General features: G+C 34.2%; 1 protein-coding gene across 1 annotated transcript; it reads left to right on the forward strand.

The window, feature by feature from the left end:
• Positions 1–1,671: 1,671 nt before the first annotated feature.
• LOC117114697 lies at positions 1,672–22,789 on the forward strand. Its single transcript, XM_033258384.1, has 11 exons — positions 1,672–1,921; positions 3,931–4,278; positions 6,687–7,016; positions 7,724–7,772; positions 7,884–8,045; positions 8,159–8,358; positions 10,095–10,163; positions 15,970–16,076; positions 16,400–16,540; positions 16,786–16,875; positions 21,828–22,789. The coding sequence occupies exons 3-11, from the start codon at positions 6,695–6,697 to the stop codon at positions 22,149–22,151; spliced, it is 1,464 nt and encodes a 487-aa protein (XP_033114275.1). The 5' UTR covers positions 1,672–1,921; positions 3,931–4,278; positions 6,687–6,694; the 3' UTR covers positions 22,152–22,789.
• Positions 22,790–27,501: the final 4,712 nt, after the last annotated feature.

Consider the following 27,501-nt stretch of genomic DNA (forward strand, 5'->3'; position numbering starts at 1 on the left):
AAAGTCGCTGAGTATAAAAAGTTCGTATCTTGAAAGAATAGATACAGCTTAAGGCAAGTCTCTATAAAATTCAGTTTTAGCCTGTGGGTTTATGATAACGCTTGAGTTGCTATGATATCAAGATTATATCGAGTCAAATCGTTATCAAAATGAACACGTTTAAGAGCTTTTGTAAATCCTCTCACATTAAATGTAGCAAAAGTCGCGTAAATATTGACATCATAAGCGAGCAAGCAAAGACAGTTTAAATAGTGAAAACACCAGTTCAACAAAGGTGATTCTTTCAACAGGAGTATATAATAACAAGCTCAGAAACGCCGGTAAGACTTTTGTATACAGGTGGTCACATTTTAACACGTTGAAGAACGATGGAAAATATCAAGCGTGATAATGTGATTACGTAATTCACAGTGGCAGGTCGCCGAGTACAACGTTATATCCTCGGGTATAATGTAAAATACCTCAGGTCAACAAAAAAGAAGTAACGAAGGTATTCCATCTAGTATACACGAACAAGATGTATAGACGTTCAACAAATTCACAGTATAATGTTGAAACCATTTCCAAGTAGTGTAGTAGATTAATAAGGTAAGTAATCAGTCAAGACCAATGTACTATACACCTTCAAAAAATTTGATTTAAAGTAGAAAAACCTTTCACAACATGCCAGGGATAGTTCAATAATGAAAGCACAAGTTCAACTAAGACAAGTATTTCTGTGAAGACAGGCACAGCAACACCAGCAAGACACTTGCATACAGACGGTCACATCTCAAAGCGTTGAAGAACAATGGAAAAAATATCGAGCGTGAAACGTGATTCACAAAGACTGGTCGCCAAGTATAACGACGTATCTTTGGGTATAATGTAAATAATTTATTGATTAATTATTTGATTGAATAATTTGTATTTGTTGATTTGTGCTTCATGAATAAGTTTTACTACTACTAGTACTACTACTACTACTAATACTAAATGTGTTTGACAAATTGTGTATTTCAAGTTTATCATGACATTCTATGTATATACCTGTATAGGATGTATTGTCTTTGTTTGGGCATGTTTTGTTATGCGAGAATGTCCACATACTGTGATACTCACACCCAATTTTGCAGTATAAATTAATATGCTGTTGATTTTTTTTTTTCGCTGGTGTTGGGTGCCTAGGCACTGTCATTTATGTGTGCCAAATCCATTGGACCAATGTTGGTTCAAAAATTATATAAAATGTACTAAATAGTAAATTTAATATAATGTATGAATCAACATTGATCCAATTAAATAATTGCTCATTCCATTGTAATGAGTGCTTAAATAGGAGTCTCTGGGTAAGAACATGTGCTGTATGTTTCAAAAATGGAAGTGGCAAGTTTTCTTTTATGACGACATTGCTGATTACAAAAAGTATTGGTGATGGTTTAATTACTGTATATGATGGAAATGAAAATAATGCAGTTTGTGCTCATGTTGATGATTATGACAAAAAAAAAAAAAAATGTTCAGTACTATAGAAGAAACGCAGGTGGGGATGATAATTTTTTAATGGGCATTAATCAATCATTGTGTATTTCAGTTCCTTTCAGATTGAAAATTCAGGATATTATAACCAATGAGGGGGTTAACATCGAAAGGTTGTATTTAAAGTTTACTACTGAAGTCAAAGCTTCACTGGAAGAGATATCAGATATTAGATGGTACAAAGGTGAATCTAAGGAAAAAGGAATTTTGCTCGCTAATCTAAAAATTCAGAAAAATAGATTCTCAAAAAAACGCTATACTGCAGGTTTGGAGATCGAAAATTCACAGGCGTTTTTGGACATCAATGATATAACAAAAGAAGATGCTGGAAAATACTGTTGTGAGGTGGAAGTAAAAGGAAGGAAATCTGTCTATCTTTGTACTGGATATCTAGAGGTCGAAGGTACAGTATAGTACAGCATATATATTTTAATATATTCGTACCCCTAAGTGTGATATGAATCATTTAGGCAAGAGATATAAATCGCGGGAACTCTCCCTCGCTCAAGCCTCTGTTGTGTAGTGGTATGAGATGCAACTAGAGTGACCAAATGACCTTACTTAGGGTAATGCCTCACAACCCCCTTCAGCCTGGAATCTAATACCATTTAACTTATTCTCTTCTACGCCACTTGTATACGTTGAATTGATGCCTATAAAATAAATAACAACAATAATAAATAACAATAATTTGTCAAATAATTGTAGCTTTGTCTCCTAGACCCCTACTAGGGCCCTAGGCAGCCCTCTTGGCCCCAGCCTAAATGCTCACTTTGTCTAGACCTCGTGTCATGACATCTAGCCCCTACATCTGCAGCCCACGAATTTCACGTCAGCAATTGCCAACCATATTTCTGAGCCAGAATTGCTACAGGACGGCAAGGCCTAGAATTTTTTGCCTCAAAAACTGCTTGGAAAGTCAAACACTTCCAGACACTAAATTTCATGTACGTCGTCAAACCAAGGAAATTATTGGTTACTTAAACAGATTTGTTTGCACAATAACTATTTCTAATAGGCATGCAGTACGTACGATTTGTGTACAATTGTCTTGTCTTAGTAGGAATGACGCTAACCAGTCAAGGCTAACAACATCGCCCACTTGAAGCCATGTGGGCCGCGTAATGCTTCTCTAATTCTATTATTTGTTTTCATTTTCCAGTATTATTATCATATTTAAAATGTTGTGTATTATTATCTAAAAACAACAAAATTCAACATATTATAGGCCTAATCCTACCGTCCGTTTAAACGCAATCATTATCACATCGTGACTTCACTATTGACAAGTGTACCTGTGTGGAAAATCCCTGATAGATCATTCTGAGCATGCGCTAGGACATGCATGGGCAGTTTTGAAGCAGCCTGTGATGATACATTTGTAGCTTTTACAAAAGTGGTATTTCCCATGCCAAAGATAATGATAAAACGAATGCTAAAAAGAAATTTTTTCAGAGATTTTCTTATATAAAACTATTATACTACATTATTAAATTAATACAAGTACGACCATTCTTTCACCAGCAATATATTGATTTAATAGAGAAATTAACAAAATCACCATCTGTAGATGACGATTAAGGTCCGGTGTTTGGAAAATCGTAGTTTATACTAAATAGGGCTAGGTAGTAAAAAATTGTTGTGGCTACCGACCTTGGAGAACTTAAAGTTGGCAAAGTTTTGCTGACCTAATTTTTTCCAAATTTCATGGGCTGCATTTGGCAGATCGTAGCACCATAACTTGTTAGACCTCATCTAATAATTCTTTTTCTATTCCCAATTCTGTTACAATTCAATCAATTCAAAAAGTCATATTGATTGATTCCAACGATATTCTTGTCAATTTTGTTATCAACTTTTCTTTTATTGTAAGAACTCATGCTCAGAATGGTAAGTGTTTTCCCTTAATGTTAAGTCTTGATGGTTTTTGCAATTTATTTTATAGCATTTTGTTTTTTTAATTTCGGCAATGTTATACTTTGTTACAAATAAGTTAACATCCTTAAATTCTCAGCATATATATTACTTTCTTAAAAATCTTCTCTGTATGCCTTCCTGCCTAAAGTGCCGGAATTGCAACCGGTCAAAGTTAAATGGTTGACCTTTTGTTTGAAATCTTAAGCTGCCACCACAATTAATTCTATATTTATTTTATTTCTCATCTGTTTATGAAATTTTGATAATCTGCTTAGTTATTGATTTTAAATTGGTAAGTTTATTTATATGAAATATTAAGTACATAGAGTTGAAGATGCACAACCCTCGTGATCATCATTAGTATTTTGCTTATTGCAGGTCTTTGAGTTTGTAAGTTGTTTAGCATAATATTCTATAATATTAAATTAATATTCATTTCACTGTTTTTTTTACACATTTAAATATTTGAAGGAATTATTACTTTTTTATTAACAGGTCGTTTATTAAAGTCTGTAGATGAAAGAATTGAATCTATAAAAGGTGAAGATGTTAAACTGTGTTGGGATTTGATAAAGCCTCTGGAAATTAAATCTTATGCATTCTACAAAATAGATTATAAAGGCGAATTAAGTGAAGTTGCTCGGTCCAATGATTTATTCCCCTTGAGATGGTGTAAAGCTAACTATATAAAGGAGGAACGAAAATTTTTCCTGACACTTTTGGAAGTTGAACGCACACAACTTGGTTCCTACATCTGTCAGTGTGTTACTAAAGGCACTCTTGGTGATAGAGCTATTGAGTACTCATCAACAACTACTGAATTAACTGTTGATTTGTGTGAAAGTAAAGTTGGTTTGTTTTTTTCATATTTGTCACATATATTTCATATCAACAATATAAATGCAGTGAAATATAAATTAATAAGAATTCAAAATTTTATGTGAAATAAACGATAAAAAAGTAGAATAATAAATAGTTAAAATTAATTTTAATTAATAATTGTAAGGCAATAGAACTGACGACTTATGTGATATTGATTATTTCTTGATAAAAGTATTACAGGTCTGTTGACCAATTGAAAATATGATTACATAAAATTGGTCGGAATATTGATAAAGCTACTAATATTTAACTACTCTCATGGGTCAGCTTCCCCAAAACATATTTATTACATTATTACATTAAAAAAAAATTAGCTTATATTGCAAGCAGATATATAAATATATATTAAATATAATATATAATTTTATAAATTAATTGTTTGTTCAATATCAGACAGAAACCCATTCCGGCGTGCTTACCGCAATATTGCAGCTCTGTCTGAAGGGGGAATATATGTAATCATGTTTAGATGTATGTCTCTACATCGTAATACAAGTTAAATTATATTACGATGTAGAGACCTACTTCGTAATATGAATTATTTATATTGCAATCTAGGTGTGGAATGACACCCTCCTTTTGCGCTCAGCTTTGCAGCGGCCAAATATATTTGTACCCCAAGTGTGATATGAATCATTAAGTAAGAGAAGTAGATCTCCCTCGTGCCAACCTGGAAGAAAGTCTGTATCTGACTCTGTAGTGTATCGGACACTACTACAACTGATCAAGTAACCTAACGGGGGGTGTAACGCCTCACAACCCTTCAAGCCCGGAAACTTATACCTTATAATTTCTTATCTGCTAGGTGATACGGGCCTGGAAACTAACACCCTTTTGAAGGCATATACCATGGTATCCACACAAGTATGGGCATAGTCTGTTACTGTCTAGCAGCCATAACGACAGGGGCTGACATGAATGATATCATTGGGTTAACCCCTTGCTCTTCCGAAAGGTGCAATGTGTTCTTTAAAGTGCACACGTGCCAGGTGTGTACACTGTTCCTCCATCTTAAGTCCTTATCCGAAAAGACTTTGTTCTACCAACCGAACCATAAGCGAAAAACAGCTCTAACCAGCGCCAATGTTAAGGCTGTGGTTAGCAGCACCCATGCCTTATCGCTCGCCAGTTGATTTGTTTTTGCTTCCCACATGTTTCTCTGTGTTGCTGCTCCCCGCTTGCTGCTGCTGTTTCTGCTGCTCTACATCTGGGCTGCTCCAACTGCTACTGCTTCAGTAATAAACCTGTCCTCCTCCTCCTCCTGCTCCTCCTCCTGCTCCTCCTGCTGATTTGACTGGGTGTTACCTACTGTTTTTACTATTGATTAGGATAGAAATTTCAAATAAAAAGTGTTTTTTTTTTAATTCTTCCTCAGTCATATAAATAAATATAATGCATTTATCAGACCCATTACTACACAGTTTAATTTCACCAGTACAGTTTTATTTTCATTTCCTTCTCTGTCCTGATGCATTTCACTAAATAAGAAAATAATTTTTTTTTGTTTTGCCTCCTCTTGATCTTAAAAAAGTTCCCTAAACAAGGTATAAAAAATGGATGAATGCATTTAACTGAGAATTAAAGTGAGAAAACAAAAAATTCTCACCAAAAAGAGACATTTAAATATTAGCATTTATATAATCTTTTTAACCCTCTGACCACCAGGGGTTTGAAAAAATATTATAAGTTACCTCCAGGATTTTAGCAAATTTTAAAACTTTCCGAAACTCATTGAGAGTGTGTAGTAATCAGATTGACATGTAGTGAATACTACAAGAACTACAAACATTTTAGCTTTACAATTTTACCAGACACTTTATTCCAATCATAATCTGTGACCCGTAACATTAAAATGGAAATGACTCTATTTTGGAGATTTACGCAGAGCTAATCATGATTTTGTTAAGGTAAATCAATATCTCTGTACGCTAATGTAAACAAATAGTAAAATATGGTCAAGACTAAATATAGTGTTCAAATTGTTAGTACATATCGGTAATTATCCCATCTATCGGGTTCTATAAAAAAAAATAAAACACGGAGATCTCCATGTTTCAGTCAAGCGTTGCTTTACCAAACATGAAGATCTCAGTGTTTGGCTTGCAGAGTGTTAATATACCCTCAAATTTCTGGCAGCAAGTATTAGGATTTGCATATGAATGTCTAATTAGTTATATATAAACCATTTTTCCATCTGTGACTCAATAGACCTTAATAATTTGTGGTTCTTTAAAATTATTAATTTAAATTTAGTTTTTTATGATTTTTGTTCTCTTTTTTTGGTGTGATTGTATGTCTATGCAACACAGTATGATCACATATTGTCATGTACATAGAACATACAATTATCTATTTCTTATTTTTTCTAGGCATTCAGATGCCTAATGTTTTAGCATTTGAAGGAGAAAAGAGTGCTACCTTTAAATGTGACTATCGTCTGAAGAGTAATGTGGATATACAAAGATGGATTAAAAAAACCTCTAAAGGAAATCAAGTGATTTATACCTCAGAAAATTTGGAAAAATTCAAGACTAAAACAGAAGTGCAGAAGTATGAAGCTGATTTTGATCAAAAGTCTGCTCAGTTGAAAATAAATCAAGTGGAAGTGGCTGATGCTGGTGTTTATAGCTGTGAGGTAGTTTCAAAAAAATTACCTACCAACACACAGCGGAAGAAATTTGCAAATCTGGTTGTACCTTGTGAGTTTTCTTTACATTAAATATAATCCTAATTATAGTTTCAGGCACTGTTATTACATCATTTCACACTACATTACCATGTTTTGTTATTTGATGTAGGAGTGGCCACCCATGTTCAATGTTGTTCTTGGTTCCCAAGAATTTATTTTTGGCCTGTATCATTGTATGTTTGTTCTGAATTAATAATAATAATAATAATGTCATTTTGTTAGGCGCACGTATCCATCCCTAGTAGGGGTGCTCGCGGCGCCGTTTTCCACCTGCCGAGTGTACATGTAGCCATTTTCCGCATTATGTGAATTAATTAATTATTTATATATACGGCCTTTTATAATCAGTTACTCTTTGCAAGAAATAAACTAAGACTAAAAGAAATGTTAATGAATTACAAAATATGAAGGATTTTTTATAGCAACTGACTTCTTTAACAGAATTATGAAATTATGTATATAAAATAAATTATTTAAAATAAACAGAAGTGAATTATGTAAAATAATGACTGAGAATTGAAATTACCAAAAAAAAAATTTTAAAAAATCAATAAATTAAATTAATAAATAAAAAGATCAAATGAATTAAATACAGTATGTTATATACAATAGATATACAGTATAGATATAATTAAAATTAAATTTAGCCATTGACTGACAACAGTTTCTCTTTATCAATATTTCTCTGTTTTAATTTTGGTATGGTCATCCTTTTAGTGGACGTGTTTGGTTCAGCTCTGGTTCGTGAAAAACCTCATGTTTACAGGTTTGTAAAACAAGATTACTTAATATATGTTCTATAAAATATATAAAACTTGTATTTTATTATCAATTTTTTTTTATTTACCACAATTTTGTATGTTTTCCTAATACATAGACATCCTGCAGTAGTGTTTGCTGATATGCATTTTTTTGTATTCTGTGAAGAGCAAGTTGCTGAAAATTATACAAAAGGACTGTTACGTAGGGGAAAATTGAAAGAACACAGTAGAATTGAATGGGAACCTGAACAACCCATATTAGACATGAAAAATACAAGGTATTTTATATTCAACTTATTTCAGGCGAGTATGATACATTAGATATCTGTGAGAAAATTGTTTTTTTTTACAAACTTCATTCATTTAATTGTTGAAACATAATTTTAATTAGATTTGAGAACTTGGTGCCAATTGTTGTGGATGAGAAGAAGGGTGATGTGATTCTAGTGTGTGTTGAACGCACAGCTCAGCAGGATTGTTGTAAGCTTGTTCAGCTGAGCTCTACGGATAAAAAACCGTGGAGTGGCAAAGCTGATGTAAATTTGAAATGGCCTGAAGATATGCAGAATGGTGCAGAAATCTGTTTTATTGGTATGTAGAATAATATAAATTCTTTTTGATGAAGGAAAAAGATTTTCAAATACAATGTTAAACCACCGCCTTGTTTAAAGTTCACAATGATGTTGTCGCACGCTTTTGACTAACATCAAGAGGTATTTTTGGATTGCATGTGGCCGGCAGGCTGCACTTTGCCCACCTACTGTATGCTGTATGTTACTTTGCACAAGTCACCCAGGGTGGGGTCTATGAGTGCACAAGGGTGGTGGCAGATTGTGACCTCCTTGGAGCTTGTAGTCTGTTACACAACTTTGAAATTTTTTTATCTTTTTTTTGTGAAATACATATTATACAAATAATGAATGTTTATGAGTGCAATAGGAAGAATATTTTCATGATTGTTCATTCATTGTCCATTGCATGGTGCCTACGTGCAGGATTTACTTTTTCCGGAAGGTTAAATCCATGAAATGATGTCACGTTCATTTCACTTTTATTCATATGAAAAAACATCAATATAAAAAGTGGTCACAAGTCATGGCTTGAAAGCCAAATTGTATGTGAGCCTTACAATTTCAGTAATAATTAAAACAACAAATACAAAAATTAATTATAAATATAAATCTAAGAATTTAGACAATATATACAGTTATTAATTATGAATATAAAAATTGAGACAATATATACAGTAATTATTAATATAATAATTAGCTATATTGCTTCAGTCCACCCAGCTGTATCAATGGGTACCAGCAAACTGCTGGGACTAACCTGCAACGGACTAGTGTCCCGTCCAGGGGGAGTACAACTCTCATCCGCTTCACACTACAGAACCTGGGGATAAGCTCCAGCGCTATGAGCCCCAGTGGCTCGGAAAGGATTTAGTAGTTAGTAGTAGCATGTATCAGAGATTTTGTTTACTCAGGGAGTTGTTATAGTTTACTGTAAAGTATTTTAATAGTGTGGATGATACCTCAAAAACTAGCTCAAATATGTGCAAAATCTGTTTGGAATTCAGCCCTTATTTTCTGAAATGCGCAGACAGATTTCTAGCCTAGGCCTAGCCCAGGGCCTATGGGTTAGGCCAGGCTAGGCTAGACCTAAACGATTCAAGCAGATTGGCTTGCAGGCCCGAGAGTGGGGTTAAATGTTGGTCGGCGGCCAGGAAGGGCCTATAGCCTATTCCCGGAGCAGGCGACAGGCATAACTTTTACAGTCTGGGACAAATGCTTGCTTGGAAGGTGATGAAATGACTAGGATCTATTTATTCAGTGTATTATAAAACAAATAATGAATGTTTTGTATTCGTGTAATGGAAAGAATATTTTCATGAGTTGAAAGATTGACTGTTCTGGGCCATTCAACTCATGAAAATATTCTTCCCATTGCACTCATAAAATTCATTATTTGTGTACTGTTAATGTCAGGCTCCAGAAAAAAATGTTTTGATATGTTGTAGAACTGATTTTTCTAAGACAGAAAAAAGTTGTTTGACGAAAAACTGAGGAACGGTGAATGAGATACAGATTTTTTAATATTTAAAAACTGGGGGAAAAAGGGGAGTAACTGCCCATTTTTACACCTTATTCCCCCAGTTTTTAAATATTAAAAAATCTGTATCTCATTCACCGTTCCCCAGTTTTTCGTCAAACAACTTTTTTCCGTCTTAGAACAATCAGTTCACAAAATATCAACAAATTTTTTTCCTCCGGAGCCTGACTTTAAATTGAATGTTTGTTAATTTGAATGTTTGTTTAATTTTCATTTAGGTCCTGGACATGGTCTGTGCTTGCAGTCAGGACATTTAGCTGTTGCTGGTTTTTTCAAGTTTAGTGAACGTAAGACTAGATTTCATATTGGTTTACCTGGTTTTAAGCTGTTTACATTCATTCAGTGTTCCTACAACTCCTTACTTATGGCCTGCTTGAGATTCTAAGAAACAAGCTTCAGCCCTGCCATGCCAGGTGTCACGAAAGTCTAGTGGGAGTTGCCTTTCTGTGCCTGCGAGTTAGACAACTGGAAAATACAATAGGCAAAATGATTTAAATAACAATGATTTATTAAACATTTAAACCACACAATACAGGTACCATTCATACATTAAAAGATTTGCAACTCATCTATTAAAGACAACATACAATGAATGGATTTAATAAAATAAAGCCATAGTATAATAAACAATAATGTTTTCGTGAGTTTACTTGCGAGTAAACGTCCAGACATGCTTCCCACACTCGATAACACCAAAAGGTAGACGCGTACTGCTTCGCTCGTCTATTTTTACACGGGTCGCTTCCTCTGATGTGAACTTTAGGCACGTACAGCTCCACTTGTCTCTTCGTACACACTTCTCAAAAGTTTTGGCTTGAAGCAACAATGCACAACGCAGCATCCACAGTCTAAAAGAACTCAACCAATGCTGGTCTATAATCAAGCCTATACACAAAGCCTTTAAATGAAACAATCCATAATTCTAGAGGGCGTGCCCCATTTACACAATTATATAACAACATGGTAACAACAATCCCCATGATCAAACAATCCCCATCTCACACATTATTATACACAAGTGAACGAATCCATACCATAACAATAAGTACTCACAATTGCTGGGCCTAGCATAACAATATTTGTACCGTACAGTTTTACTCACCGTCGCAACGGCTGGCTAGAGAAGTGAAGTGTTTCAGTGTCTCACAAAGGAAGGCCACTTTTAGCCTTGGCTAACTCTCAAACGGATTTTACAACTGTTCCGAGACCAAAATTCACCACCACTGTTGATAACTACCGGCAACAAACATATCTGGCTGCCTACCCGCAGTACACTGAAACAAAACAATCGCTAACGCCACATAACATCATTTACCATGACAATTTGCATATTAATAGGGATCCATGTGCACGCAAGTAAACAAGTATGACTGTATGGGATGCTAAGAGCACCTTTAGGGCTGGTTTTCATGACACCATTGACCAACGTACCAAAACTTGGCAAGAAGCTCTGATCATGAAAATTACCTCATGTTCTTAGGATATACAATAATTTCACATTATTTGTTCTATTAGTAACAAAATTTCATATAAAATGGGCAGTGCTATGGCTATATCAATGAAGTAGTTTTACATAAAACAGATTTTAAGATTGTTCATGGCAGTTTTGCAGGCCTCCAAAAATTACTTGTTGCACCCTGAAATAGGGCTGTGACCCAAAGTTTGTGGACTATCACATTTATTGACCTAACTTGATTTACCCTGACTTGTCTAACCTTTGTTCCCATTGAATTAATTTTGACCAAGATGAAGTGTAACTTTAACTTAGGAGGTCAAATTGTAATCTGTTCGTAGGATTTAAATACACACAATTGTGTTTCTATTTCGCCAAAAGACTTCCGACAACATTACAAAGACCAATCTCACCAATGGGTATGTTTTTCTTGTTCCATGCCACAGTTTAACGATTCGTTTTTTTTTTTACGTCGTCATCCGACTCAGCAACTTCCCACGATGATGTAAATTGTAACGAACAATCAATAACAAGGAGGAATACGCTAAATTGTTTACTACTAAACGCACGCAGTATTTGAAACAAGGGTCTAGAACTCTCCGCACATGTTCACCAGAGTCTAATAGACAGTGTATGTTTGAGCGAGACTTGGCTTACCGAAAATGATAGCTCATCTATACTACATCTTGAAAACTTTGTAATATTCAGGAAAAATCGTAATTCAAGGGGTGGTGGAGTACTTATAGCAGTAAATAAACATCTACAACCTGAACGTATAGCATTGGATACTAATTTGGAAATAATGTGTGTATCAATCAAAGTAAAAAGTAATCGATGGCTTCTCATAAACCTCTACCGACCTCCAAATGAGACTAATTTATACTGGCCAGTACTTTATAACTGTCTGATGGAATTACAACCATCATTCAATAGATATGAAGGATTGCTCCTTTTGGGAGACTTCAATGTAGAGGCAGAACCAGACTTCCGATACTTAAGCGACATAACTGAACCATTGGCACTCTTCCAATTGGTAGAAGATATAACACATCCATCTACAGTCAATAATGAAGGATCTATCATTGACTTAGTATATTCCAACAGACCTGACAAAATTATTTCGACAACAGTTACCGACAACCCTGTGGATAGCAATCACAATGCTGTCATTATCAAACTTGACATATCCACCAAAATCAATAACTCATACATATTTGCGATATTCTAAAGCAGACTACGATCACCTCAACCAACATCTTCACCTGGCTCCATGGTGTGCATTTATGCAGCCTAACGATGTTAATGCATCATGGTCTGGATTTATTGATATCTTGGATGCCGCTGTTAGAGACAGTATTCCATCAATTGCTAGAAAGACTCGTAGACACTCTAGCCCATGGATTGTTCCAGAACTGAAGAAACTCATCCAAAAGAAAAATGCTCTGTTTCGAAAAGCTCGTTTGTCCCAATCACCACTAGTTTGGACTAAATATAAAACTATTAGAAACCAAGTTAAATACCAAGTTAAGAAATCATATGGTGATTATGTTAATAAACTGTTTGCTTCTAGTGATAATCGTAAAAGGTTTTGAGCATATATAAAATCTAAAAGATCTAGCACTTCTACTCAACCTTATTTATGTCTAATGATGGTTCACTCCTAAAAACACCTTTCAACATTGCTACTAGTTTTAATCAGTACTTTACTTCTGTCTACAACAAATCTTCAAATATACCTACCTCACCTCCTGATTCTTTATTAAGCTGTTCCTTAATTCCATCACTTCAGACACTTGAATTTTCTCCCTATGATGTTGCAAAGTCCATACATTCTTTCTTACCAAATAAATCTCCAGGTCCTGACAATGTCTCACCTAGACTACTCCAGGCCATATCTTCAATTATATCATATCCCCTTTTCTCTCTATTTAAAACCTCAATTTGTACTGGTCAAGTACCGGAAGAATGGAAGCACTCTATAGTTGTACCAGTTCTAAAATCTGGTAGTTCCTCCACATTCAGTAATTACAGACCAATATCACTGACTTCTATATTTTGTAAGTCTTTAGAGAAAATTGTTCTCAGTGGAATTAATTACCATTTGTCCGAATTATGTCTGATGTCTCCTAATCAGCACGAATTCACTAAACGGAAATCATGTGTCACTCAGCTTACAAATGTTATCCATGATTGGACCCAAACCCTTGATAAATCTAGACTTCCTGTTATAGATGCTGTCTCCTTAGACATTTCGACAAATTACCACATGATCTTATTCTTAACAAACTGTCTACTCAATACTACATCAAAGGGCCTCTGTGGCATTGGATCGCTTCCTTTTTAACTGGCAGATAGCAGTCTACGCAGTATGGTGGATCATGTTCCGAGAAACTGCCTGCGACCTCTGCAATACCTCAAGGCAGTGTTCTAGGTCAGGGGCGGATTTAGGGGGGGCCGGCCCGGCCCCGGCCCCCCCCTTTTGAGAGAGAAAAAAAAAAAAGGAAAAAAAGAAAGAAAAAGAAAAAAATGATAGCCCACAACGCCTCAAATGTTATTTTCGGGGGTCTAGAACACAAATATTTCGCGGGGGCATGCCCCTGGACCCCCTGGGACATTGTTGTCTCGATCGGCCCAAATTCCGGCCCCCCCTTTCGGCCCCCCCTTTTGGACATCTCTGGATCCGCGGATCCGCCCCTGTAGGTCCTTTAATATTCAACCTTTTCGTGAACGAATTACCTTTTTCATTGAAGTCAACTTGTGTTCTCTTTGCAGACGATGCCTTAATCTATCAACCTATTTACAGTTGTAGTGATGTTTCAACATTACAAGAAGACCTTGACTTTCTTGGTCAATGGTTCTATACAAATCGCATGACATTCAACACATCTAAAACTAAAGTAATGCATATCACAAAAAAAAATATCCAATAAACTGTACTTACAAACTAAATGGCCTATCAATCACTACAACAAATGCCCACAAATACCTTGGTCTCACAATAGACAGCACACTGTCATGGACAGATCATGTAAACACCACTGTCTCCAAGTGCAATCAAATCATAGGTCTCATCCTAAAGGTTGCTATTGGCACTAACCAGCAAGTTCTGACCAATTTGTACAAATCATTGGTTTTACCAATAATTGAGTATGGACTACCTGCATGGTTTCCACATTCAAAGAAAGACATGGAACGAATTGAACGTATACAGAGGTTCGCTTCTAGAGGTATACTAAAGGAGAAGCGAGGAGACACTCCATATCAAGCCCGTTTAGACACTCTCCATCTTCTTCCTCTCAGCTTCTGACGTGAATTTAATCTCATGTCTTTCGTAATCAAATGCTTATTTGGAAAAATTGACTGTCACTCCATCTCAGATAATATCCATGTAAACTCCAGACACACAGACAATGTAACCTTTGTACATCAATTTTCTAGGACCATTGCTTATAGAAATTCACCTGTAAATCTATTTCCTCGTGTGTGGACCAAACTCCCTGCTGATGTGAGGAACTCTATAGTACTAAAATCTCTTACCAACTCTCTCATGGACATTCATAACTATTTTTCTGACAAAGATTTCTGAATTCTTTTTACTGACTTTATATATTTATTAATTATTGTATCTACACTGTTGAAATTTATTTAATTAGTATACCATTAAGTTTATATGAACCTACTTTTTTTTTTTTTTTTTTTTCCTTTATTAATACTAAACTTATCTGTAATAAGATCATTTCGGTAATTTTCTCCTTATATAAATTATATATCAGTTATTACATACTAAGTAAGAGCAATTTTGATTTTTTTATTTATTTATTTATTTTTTTATTTATTATGATAGGCCTATTTCTGCTATTTATTGTATTGTATTTAAATGCCTTTTATGTTTATATTTAATAATGGGGCAGCTGACTCTCAATGAGTTATAGTAAAATTTTGCTTAAGCTGCCCCTGACCATAATTTTTGTTGTACTGTACCTTTTGTAAATGTGTATTGGTCGAATAAATAAATGAAATGAACACCTATCGCTTGACTTTTATGCTTTGGGAAAACCAGCATGATTATTCTTCTTTGGCAAACTCTATGCTTGGTTAAACTAATTGAATGATTAACCAAAAAAATCCAATGCAATCATATAGTTGACATACACTAGTTACAAAACATTTAGAGAAATTGAATTTATTGTTTGAACTTGGATTGAGCTTGGGTTGGAACAACACTGTCTTACTGTAGACGCGGGCAAAAAAAGAGACTAATAATAGCTAGCGATACATTGTTCAAGCTGAAGTTAAGTTGTCCTACTTTACATGGAACGTAACTCAGCCAGACAGGCTGGTGACACTCCTGGCTTGACTCTGTAGTCTTAACATTAGTCTTACAGTACATGAAAATTAAAACTGACTTCACTTTCTCACAATACTGACAATACTGTACAGATTTTGTGTCACTGATTTTATATTGTGGTGTGTCTGTTTTATGATTTGTGTATGAATGATGCCATATTCCTTGTACAGTCATTTTAGATTTGATTCAAAGTGCTTTTATTAATTGATCGGGATGGGTAAGAGGATAAAAATGCTTGATTTCTTTCTTTTAAGTTTGTATTTCTGAAAATGTGCTTGTATAATCATTACAGATGTTCATCTTTGTATGTTAATAAGTGAGAATAAGAGTGAAACCTGGGAGGTAGTGCCTATCATATCCTCCATTATAGACAGTGCTTCTTTTGGAAATCATGCACAGGTGAGTAGGTTTTTTTGTTGTTAAATTATTACAGATTATTTGGAAACAAACTTCTTGAATGAAAGAGAGAAAAAAATCAGTAAAATTTTGTTTTCAATAAATGTTCTTGTTTTGAAAACTGAAAGGTCCACTTATTAGATCTCAGATAAGATAATATAATACATACTCCAAGTATTGAAATGCATGCCATTTCAACATTAATTATGTCATCATTATTGATCGGCGGTTTGTATTTTTGTTGTGTATCAAGTAATTGGGCTGAATACTAAGCAATATATAAAACTACAATAGACATTAAACATTAAACATAAACTGCTCAATAGATTGTTGAATATGCCAAGAATCAAGTTTGCATCACCTGTTCATTGGCAAACTGCCAGCAACGCTTTAATGTGTTCCTCAAATACAAAGTTTACAAGGACAAATTGGAACCTACATTGATAAAGGCTAATCCAGAATGCCAGGTATGTTGACTTCTATTGTTGTTATACTTGTGAATCATGAACTTGTGATAATATAATACATACTCCAAGTATTGAAATGCATGCCATTTCAACATTAATTATGTCATCATCAGGAATTGTTCTTGTATTGATCGACGGTTTGTATTTTCGGTCTGATTCCACTTTTGTTGTGTATCAAGTAATTGGGCTGCATACTAGGCAATATATAAAACTACAATAGATATTAAACATAAACTGCTCAATAGATTGTTGAATATGCCAAGAATCAAGTTTGCATCACCACTTCATTAAGAAAATTGGAACCTACATTGATAGAGGCTAATCCAGGATGCCAGGTATGTTGGCTTTTCTATTGTTGTTATACTTGTGAATCATGTAATTCAAATATTTTGTTTGTTTAACATACTGTACCACTAAGATATTATCTTAGTAGCATATAGGCCTTAACAGCATATTATAGGCCTGTATAAAAAGCAGGCACAGTTGACACAGAAATATTGTTAAATTAATGTATAAATCAATACAGTATATAAATTAATACAGTATATAAAGTAAAGTTGCAAAATCAAAAACAATATTTGTTGATGACTTTTGAAAAATTAAATGACTGGAGGAGTGTTCATTTAGTGGGAGTATGAAATTTGATATTTGATTGTCATGAAGTAGGCTCTTACGATGTATCATTTATCCCAAAATAAAACAGACAGAAAACTCTTGTCAGCCTTCCTATCAAATAATTGTTTCAGCAGGATGCTATTTATTGTAGGTTCTTTAGCAACAAACTTTCTTTTGTAATGTAGAGTCATATTTGGAGATCCATGTTGTTTTTGTAAGTTTTATGACATTTTTCTTCCTACCGTTTTTTCTCGATGCATTTAACATCAGGAACCATATCAGAAAAAAACTAGCTCCTATGTGCCTCTGAAAAATGTCACAAACAAAATGGCTGCAGACGCCATCTTGAAAATCATAAAAATCATATATCTCTGAGTCTAGATGAGCATCAGTGAGGGATTTGGTATCTTTTCCCATTATATTTGGTATTACCAATACACTGGAATGGTTAATGTAGCACTTAAAAGTTATCATGGCTTATAAAATTCAAGATGGCTGCTGTCCGGAGCATTAATGACTAGAGGTTATAAGAGGTCAGGGAATATATACATCATGGCATCATGCTAGACCGTCCGTTGTTAAATACAGTATATGACTCACAAACCATCAATTAAAAGTATAACCTTGTGGCAGCTATGAGATATTTTTTTGATGGACTGTAAAAGACTTGATATGGCATGATCAAGTTTTGGACTGTCCGGTGATTATCATTACAGTACAGTACTATATATTCAAATATTATACAATCAATATATGGCTCGTATAAATCAACCAGATTCATTAAACATAAATGGACGTTTGGCTGAGAATTGGAAGAAATTTAAACAAAGGTTCCAGTTATACTCAACTGCTTAGGGAATGAACAAGAAAGACAACGCTACGCAAGCTTCATTGTTATTACATGTTGTTGGTGCTCCTGCACTGGAAATTTATAACTCATTCACATTTGAAGCCGAAGCTGATAAGTTGAATTTTCAAAAGTTGTCTGATAAGTTTGAGCAGTGTTGTTACCCTAAACACAACATACTTTTAAAAGGCTCAGATTTTTCACACGTAAGCAGATGATGGTTGAAAATATTGATCAATAGATGTTCAAGAGCGCATGATTATGGGAAGTGCCCAGCATTTGAACAAATCTGTAACAATTGTGGTAGAAGAAACCACTTCAGTTCCACCTGCAAGAGTAAAAGCACAGGAGAAAAAATACCAGTAGTACTAATAGTAGATTTGGCAACAAAGCCTACAAAAGGAAAAAGCCAACAAAGAAAATGCATACAGTAACTACAAGTGAAAATGTCTCCAATATTGAAGTGAGGAAAAATTATCATTTTCAACAATCAAAATAGATAAGAACAGTGTGAAAACCAATAATAAAAACACTGAACAAAGTTTACAAAAGTAAGAGTAAGTTTAAAGAACAAGAAGAAATGTTACATAAATATCAAATGTGATACAGGAGTAGAAAGGAATATCATACCTCTTCGTTTATAAAAGAATTGTTTCCTAAACTTATCAAAAACGACTTACCTGATAAAGAGATGTCTAACACTTGGGTAACAGCATACAATCTTAGACCTATAAAACACTATGGATTAATAGGTCCATGCATATACTTACCCTGCTGTTTTAATAACCATACATGCAATGCAAAGTTTTACATCACAAGTGTAGATGGACCAGCCATAATGGTACTGCCAACCCTCCGTGCATTGAAAATTGTGGTGTTAACTGTGAGTTGAATATGGAAACAGGCATGATTAAGAATATCGAGGACTTAAAAAGAATGTTGCCCAACATATTTGAAGGTATCGGAATCAGTAAAGGTACATATAAAATAATGATTGATAAGAATGTACCCCCTGTCATTAAAGGCCATAGGGGCAACTCTAACTCAAGAGGGGAAAGTCATCGCATTCAAAAATAAAGCACTCACTGATATTAGCAGTAGTCTATGCAGTAGAAAAATTCCACACATACGTTTATGGTATGCATTTTAATAAACCATTAGAAATGATCCATCTGAAAAACTTAATGAGAGCACCCCCAAGATTGCAACGTCTGTTATGATATGAAAATTATATATAAACCAGGCTGAGAAATGTTACTGGCTGATGGGCTCTCTAGAATTGTAAAATCCACAAATAATGAGTCTAGCATGGTGGAAGAAATAACAATAAATCTAGTTCATTTCACAAAAGAAAGGAATTAAAGGGGGGCGAGCGAAAAAAATGAGCAAATACAGTGCTTAAAAGTGCCAGGCACAAATGAAGTTACTTGCGATAGAGAGGAAATGAACCAGACTGTTCTAAATTATTGGCGAACATTAGGTAAAATGAACAGAAATACGAATGATGAATACGATAAACATTCTATCGTTAATGAACTTAAAGAAGATAACAATTTTTTGCAAGCTTCTGATGATAACACTAACTCCATTGTTGATATTGAACTTACATTAAATCTGGTCGAAACTGCTATTCTTCAATCCAAAAATAACAAATCCCCAGATAGATAATATTTCGAACGAGCTCCTAAAAAATGGTAGTAAATATCTGAATTATTCAATATTTTCATTATTTAAAAGAATTGTGAGTCTAGAAAAAATTCCAGCTGAATGGAACCGAAGCATTGTTGTCCCAATTTATAAAAAGGGCGATCGAAAGGACTTAAACAATTATAGAGGGATTTCTCTAACTTCCTGCGTTTCAAAAATTTTCAACAGAATCGTATTATACACAGTCTCTGAATTCTTAGAAGAAAAGAACATGCTTTCAGAAGTACAGGGGGGCTTTGGGCCTTATCGCCGCTGCGAAGACCATATTTTCACTCTTAAGAGCATCGCTGGCTGCCGTCTTGCAGAAGGTAAAAAGACCTTGGCCTTTTTAGACAAAGAAGGCCTTTGATTGCGTTTGGTGTGACGGCCTGTTAATGGCAGTATGGAATATTGGGATTCGGGGCAGGTTATGGAAGATTATAAGTAGTTTATATGATGATGTTAAAGGGCAGGTAAGATTCGGTGATATTAAAACAGATTTTTTCGATATTGAGGAAGGAGTGAAACAAGGTTGCGTTCTTTCACCAACTTTATTTTGTATAATAATCATGAATTCACAAAATTATTGAAAGAACACTCATTAGGTGTACACATACATGGTGTTTGTTTGAACAGCCTTTTCTGGGCAGATGATGTCGTTTTATTAGCTGACAGTGAAAATGAAATTATTAAGATGTTGGAATTGGCGTCGCATTTCGCTAACAAATGGAAATTTAAATTCAGTAATGAAAAGTCAAATGTTCTAGTTGTCGGTCAGCGGTTGAATAGTACCAAACGTTGGAAATTAGGAGGGGATTTTATAACTGAAGTTGAAACTTATAAATATTTAGGTACCCACATTGCGAGGAATATGAAGGACAACTTCCATATACATCAAGTTATTGCAAATGGAAATAGAATTATCGCATATATTAAATCCATTATAGACAGGCTTGATGATTTTAACCGTGTGTATTATGGTGATGTTCTTTGGAAATGTATAGGCCTTCCCACAATTAATTATGCGTGTGCTGTATGTGTTAATACAAATACTAAAGATTTAGAGAAAGTAGAGTCTCTTCAATTACAAATGGCGCGGACCATACTAAAAGCGAGTCGAAGTACTGCAAAAGAAGCAATTTACGGCGACCTCGGTTGGCAACCAATTAAAATTAACCAAGGCAGGCCTACAAAAGTTAAGGTTCTGCATAAAGAGCTGAGGCCATATTTCTCATATCGAGATGGTTGAAAACAGTATTATCTGGAAAAGTAGTAGAGTTAATAGTGAAACATGACATAATACATGAGGTAAAACATTTTAGCAGTTTTTTTTTTCAAGATGGCGGACAGCAGCTACCTTGAATTTTGTTGTTCAGGATTATTTTTAAATGCTACATTAGTGAGTTGAATAGCTTGGTGGTTAAGATGCTTGCCTTCCATTCTCAGGGTCCTAGGTTCAATTCCTGTCAGTGTTGCAGGATTTTCTCTCACCACCAAAACAACTTCACTCCCTAAATGTCATATTGAGATTTAGTTTGTGTAAAGCATCGTGTGTGTATGTTTGTCTTGTGTAAGGGATTGAAACATACAAGTATGACAGTGATATATTTGCTGTTGACAATCCTTGGCACATGTATTGTGTGCTTAAATAAATAATAAAAAAGAAAAAAGATTAACCATTCCAGTGTATTGGTAATGCCAAATATAGTGGGAAAAGAAAGCAAATCTATCACTGTGGCTCATCTAGACTCAAGAGATATATGATTTTTTATGATTTTCAAGATGGCTTCGGTGGTATTTTGTTCCCTACATTTTTCAGAGGCACATAGGAGTTAATTTTCTTCTGATATGGTTCCAGATGCAAAATTCACCAAGAAAAAAAAGTAGGAAGAAAATGGTCACAGGAACCTAAAAATGACTACTAATGCTTTTTTTCTTTGAATATTTAAAAACTGGGGGAAAAGGGGGAATAACCACCCATTTTTACACCTTTTTCCCCAGTTTTTAAATATTCAAAAATCTGTATCTCATTCACCGTTGCTCAGTTTTTCGTCAAACAACTTTTTTCTGTCTTAGAAAAAATTTTTTTCCTCCGGAGCCCGACTTTAATGTTGTTTTTATTGTTGATTTATTTTTTAGGTTGGCATAGTAAGTATTCCAGACGAAAAAAAGGGAAGATTCAACTTTGTTGCTTTTACAAACCCAGCAGATAAATCACATTTTAAAGATCTCTCAGTTCGATTAAGCAAAGATGGTTGTGAAACATGGACAGATCCATTGTACACCTTAGGGAGGAAATTTGCTAAATCTAGTGATCTAGCTTACTATAAAGTAAAGGGCTTCTTTACTGATGACAAAGGAATAGCCTGTGTGTATGAGAATATCAATGCTACTGATATGAACAATAATTGTTATTCTATTGTAATGCAGCTGATTTCTCTTGATGAGATTAAAAAACATTAAAAGTAAGTTGTTTAAAATAAGCAAAACATTTAAAAAATGAAAAAATAATGAGAAATTATCTACTGTATGAAAATAATGTTGATGCATGTAATGCTCAAAAGCAAGTTTAAGTGTCATTACTCACCTTTAAGTGTAGATAAAATTCCAAGTGTGAAAATGATGAGTTTAATAACTTTTTTTTATATTGATAATTATGGAGTGTAGGTGAATCTTAAGGTTCTTTGTTCAATTCCTGTCAGTATTGCAGGATTTTTTTATTACCAACAACTCCAATCACTAAGCCTCGTATGAGATTTAATTTGTTTAGAGCATCTTCATAGTTATGTTTGTACCAAAGACATTTCTTTACTTTTTATTTTAAGATTTTGTGCCACATCTGTCTTTGTTATTATGTCAAGTGGAAACAAGTAAACTGAAAAGAAATGAAAGATACATAAGTAAATTTTGGGGGCCTTTATTGTGGAGGACTTGATGCTGGCGAAAGCAAAAATCGCAAAAGCTATGGAATTTTAGTTTTATGTATTTAGATGCAGAGCTAGTGTAACTTCTGTTTCTATATTATTAGTGTAGCATAGCCAGAGGTGAAGGAAACACATTATTGATGGTGCCAAAGGCGTAAGTTATATTTTATTTAATATTAGTATAAAACATACAAAGCAGTTAGCATAATGTAGAATTGACTGCATGTATTACAAGCCAATTAATACAACCCAATATTAAAACAAAATATCTTAAAATCAAGATAGCATAATTTACAAATTGAAACATAAAATATTAAAACAACATTTCTGAAATTTAAAACAATATTGTCAATAAACAAAGTTAATAACAATGATTAAATCAAATCAAATTTAATTTTTTTATTTAATTCTTAAAACTGTTAGCAAAATATATGTTTCTGATAATAGGCTGCTTTTTATTCTCTAACATCATCATAGTTGAGTTCGTTTCAGTGAGTTTCCTTTCTACACATGCAGGATTACATGTCAACAAGTCTCTGGAGATTATTCCAACATGTAACTATTCTGTATATACAGTATGTACCAATGAATGAACGAATTATTTTTAATACAGTATTATAAAATTACATATGTGGTACACTATCTGGTTTCCACGTTTAAAGGTAACTATTATTGCCCACAATAAAAAATAATAAGCTCCCAGCGGGAGCCGTGTGTCTTCAGTGACCGCTCACCGGTCCGCGCGTTCCTCCACGCTTAAATACGGTACAGACGCAAATTATTATTGTGGGTTTTTTGGAAGAGCTAATAAGATAGAAATTTTTTAATAATTAGAGTGTTTATTTGTAAAAAAAATTATTATTTAGAGTATTCGTTTGTACAAATTAAAATATCTTAAAATTGGAAAAAAATTGAATACCAAGACTCGATTTGAACTCACAACATTAAGTTCTTTAGAATGCATCCTTAACCGACTGTGCCATCCATGCGACGTGCCCTATTAGTGGTAATGGCAGAAATGTGCAGGCCTTGCTGAAAACCCTGTTTTGTTTTGTGGGTGTAGGGGGAACCCTGGGGTCCAACTTCAAAATGGGCAATGAATGTTAGTCGGAAAGTTTATGTGTACAAAATTTTCTGCACCTCCCTTCAAAACTGGCGACACTGGACACTTTTAAAGTTTTGGTAATAAGAACAAGAACAGCAGTGGACCCAAAAAACATATAGATACATTTTTCTATAAAATAAGAAGTCAACATCACTATTTGAAGAAGGTAAACCTTATCAATGCCAAATGATGGCCTTATTCAAAATTAGTTGCAAAAGCACACTGACCATGGCACCGAATTGTGGGAGGGTCCCTTTCAAAATAGAAACTTACAATAAGTTTTTACTAGGCCCAATTTCATCCTTTATAAGGAAACAATACTGTATACAAAAGTGCAACATCCAAAAATTGTTATGCTTAGATATGGAGGAACACTAACATCTTACAGTTGAATAGGCTTAACACATGAACAAATAGAAACAGATTGGCCATATTTCGTTTTCTGATACCACTCTCTCTACAAATTTGCCAAATTGTTGGTTGTCATTACACACATACAAAAATTGTCACAGGCCTTGGTAAGGTATTTATTAATGATAGATAGCATACATAGGCCTACATAAAACTTTTTCTCATTTTAAGTGTAGCTAGCATTCTTATCTTTAAATATATGAAATAATGCGTTTTCCACATGGCACAAATGACAAGCCTAATTATTTTATTGTAAAAAATATATTTTAATGGCAAATTCTCTGTTAAATTTTATGCACTTTGAATTAATTTTTATTGATTATATAAGAATCTTTGGATTGTTTTGTGCCAATGTGTGTATCATGAATAAAATGTCTACCTTATAGATTTCACAAGCTTTGTATATATTTTATGTTTATGATCTTTTCATTTTTTAAGATATGATGACAACATAATATTACTATGGGAGTGTTGCTGGTAAAAAAGCATACATAAATAACAACACATTACAAGAACTGTTTCCTTTCTTGTAAAAGTTTGTTTTTGGTAAAGACCCTTCCAAGTATGCTTTTTTTTTTTATATATAATTATTTTTGGTTGTGATGATGTTGCAAGCTGAGAATGACCTTTCCTTTTAGCCCCGCCCCTTGGATATTGTTGCTAAGGTCCCACAGAATGAGTGTTAAAACCATGGAGGTATTATTGAGAAGATCACTTGGCAACAGATCCCTTTGACGCGACAAACCAATGTGTTCCCTGCCTTTGAATCGCGCGCGGGCGTTTTACCCTATAATCATAGAGATAGGCCCTATAATAAGAATACATATATATAATATAATAAGAATAATTGTTTAATCGCTCTAGGCCTATGCCTGTAGTTCACATTTTTTCGTTAGCAACAACTTGGCAACGACATGCGTTTATACGCTTTCAGCAGAGCAGTTGTGCAATAAAGCGTTTGATTTTAACCTATTAAATATCTTTATAAAGAATGTTCCCCTGATTGGATTTTTTCGGACTTCTAGTATGTTATATTTTGTATATTTGAGGAACAGATTCCGTAGAATATTTCTGTTAAAATTACTTCTGTGTTCATTATAATTTTGTCTAAAAATAGATTGGTTCGACTATAAAGCTAAGTCAGCGTAAAACTGAAAATGAATGAATTAATTTCTCAATAATACCTCCATGGCTAAAACATACGCAAAAACGTGGGATAAAACGCGTGTTTGTTAGACGCGCGTATTCCTGGCCTGTTGAGTCCGCTGTCAGAGTACAAGATTTCACTTCGTTTTCACAATTTTTTCACTATCAGTGAATCAAATGAGTTCGTACTTTTAAACGATTTTTATTGTGTATCAAATGATCTAGGTCAATATAAAATATTCGTTGTTCAAATTGGACTGAAAGCTGAAATATGTCTGTATTATAGTTGCTTTCATTTTTAATTCTTTTATGCTTTGAAGTAGACCTGTATTAAAATAGGGAAAATGTGTTTGTCCTTTATTGTGTCTTAAATTTCTGTTAAAGGCCAAGTGCGGGTTTAAAATAAGTCTTCATATACCGGTACTGCTTATTTACCCTTTCTTGAGTTCGGGAAAAATACAGAAAGAATTCAAAAACGTTAGATGATTTTGTTATGGGGTTACTGAATGCAAGCATTTGAAAATTTGTCCATTTTTATCAAATTCCCAATCTCAAAATCCTGTAACACAACTTCGTTTTTGGGACCCAGTTCACGAGCCTCGTTTTCGAATACCGCGTTCCAAAATCAGGTGACATCACCTTCTTTGTGGTCGCCCATCCCCCTATTTTATATTAAACATTAGTTATTTCAAACCCGCACTTGGCCTTTAACAGTTAAATGTGTAGGTGTGTAATCAGTATAATGAAGTACTTTTAGCCTCCACAAAGGTTTTTAGTACAAAAAACCTCCGAATTCTGGGGGTTGGTTTAAAGTTTGAAAACTCCGATTTTGGAGTATTCGCGTAACCTCGAAATCGGAGGGTTAATTAAAAGTTTTGCTGTCTCCTAATATAGAAAGAGCTTCTACGCAGAAACTGGGAAATCGGAGGTTTGATTGAAAGTTTTTTAACTCCGATTTTGGAGTTTTTGCGTTTATTACGCAGAAACTCCGAAATCGGAGGTTTGATTGAAAGTCTGAAAACTCCGAATTTGAATTTTTCGCGTATAGTACGCTAAACCTCCGAAATTTGTAAATGTCGGAAATTTATCTATAAATATTTCAAATGCTATAATTGACTACATTATATCAAAACACATTTTTTTTTCTTACAGAAAATTCGGAATTACTTCAAAATGCACACGATTCTTGTATATAAATTGGGGAACACAAATATATGTTTTGGTTTAAATTTGAAGTTTGCATCAATAATGAATCGTTGTTTAAACGACAGAAAAAATATTTAAAAATCTATTTTTAGAAAAGTAGGAGAGAAAGTTTAGATTCATGTGGATTCATGCTTTAATTTTTATATCGCCTCTTCAGTATAGCCTTAGCTTTATGATGGTACCAAATTTAGCTGCTACTTTTTGCAACTTTGCGAGCTAGACGCACTTTTATCAGTCTTGTTTTCATACATTTGAGACACAAGTTAATTAGAGCAAACCGCAAATCAGAGGGATGTACGCGCGTCCACTCAACCAGTTCATGCAAAGCGTGGGAAAAGCACTCCAAAAATTGACAAACTGCTCGTGATTTAACAGTAACAAATCTTCTAATATTTCGTTGCTGTTTAGAATACTTTATTAAATCCAAATATCATATATCATAATGAAGATATCTACAAGCAGGCCTATATCTAGTTGTCAATTGTTTTTAACTTTATTCAAAACACATCCAAGACCTTGAAAAGAGGTGAGCTACTACGAGAGTAGTAACGACCTTGCCAGCAAACAATAGTACATTATGATAACGTAACAATAACGTTACAGTTTTGTGTTGAAAACTTTATTTTGTAGAACCATAAATACATACTGAACATAATTTCACAAAGTTTGCACGTTCCTACAACGTTGTGTAAACGTTATTTTGTGTCATACCTAACCACAACATTCGCCAAGAACGTTATAAGAACGTAAACACGTGTTTGCCGGGTTTCTAAAGAAAATAACTCGTGGCTTGTCACAACAGGATTCCATTTTCTGATGAAGTTATTAATGTTTTGACACAGAACAGAGATATTCTTTCCACACCAACAGGAAACCCACAAGAGACTTAAAACAGATCCAAACCGGGACGTCCTATCAAAGTATGGAAGGATCTTTTCAGAGAGTTCGCACAAGGGTAAAGTACAAGAGATGTTGACATAAAATGTACGCACTGAACTTCTTTATGCAGCATTGCAAGGGG

The sequence above is a fragment of the Anneissia japonica genome, unplaced genomic scaffold (assembly GCF_011630105.1).
Source record: "Anneissia japonica isolate Jap-2015-1 unplaced genomic scaffold, ASM1163010v1 scaffold287993_len234700_cov117, whole genome shotgun sequence".
Taxonomy (NCBI): domain Eukaryota; kingdom Metazoa; phylum Echinodermata; class Crinoidea; order Comatulida; family Comatulidae; genus Anneissia; species Anneissia japonica.

Excerpts from the sequence above, each read along its gene's own strand:
- LOC117114697 (XM_033258384.1), top strand. The coding sequence starts at position 6,695 with ATGCCTAATGTTTTAGCATTTGAAGGAGAAAAGAGTGCTACCTTTAAA. Across the intron at positions 8,359-10,094 it reads TGCAGAAATCTGTTTTATTG|GTCCTGGACATGGTCTGTGC; the intron begins GTATGTAGAATA and ends ATTTTCATTTAG. Across the intron at positions 16,876-21,827 it reads AGGCTAATCCAGGATGCCAG|GTTGGCATAGTAAGTATTCC; the intron begins GTATGTTGGCTT and ends TTTATTTTTTAG.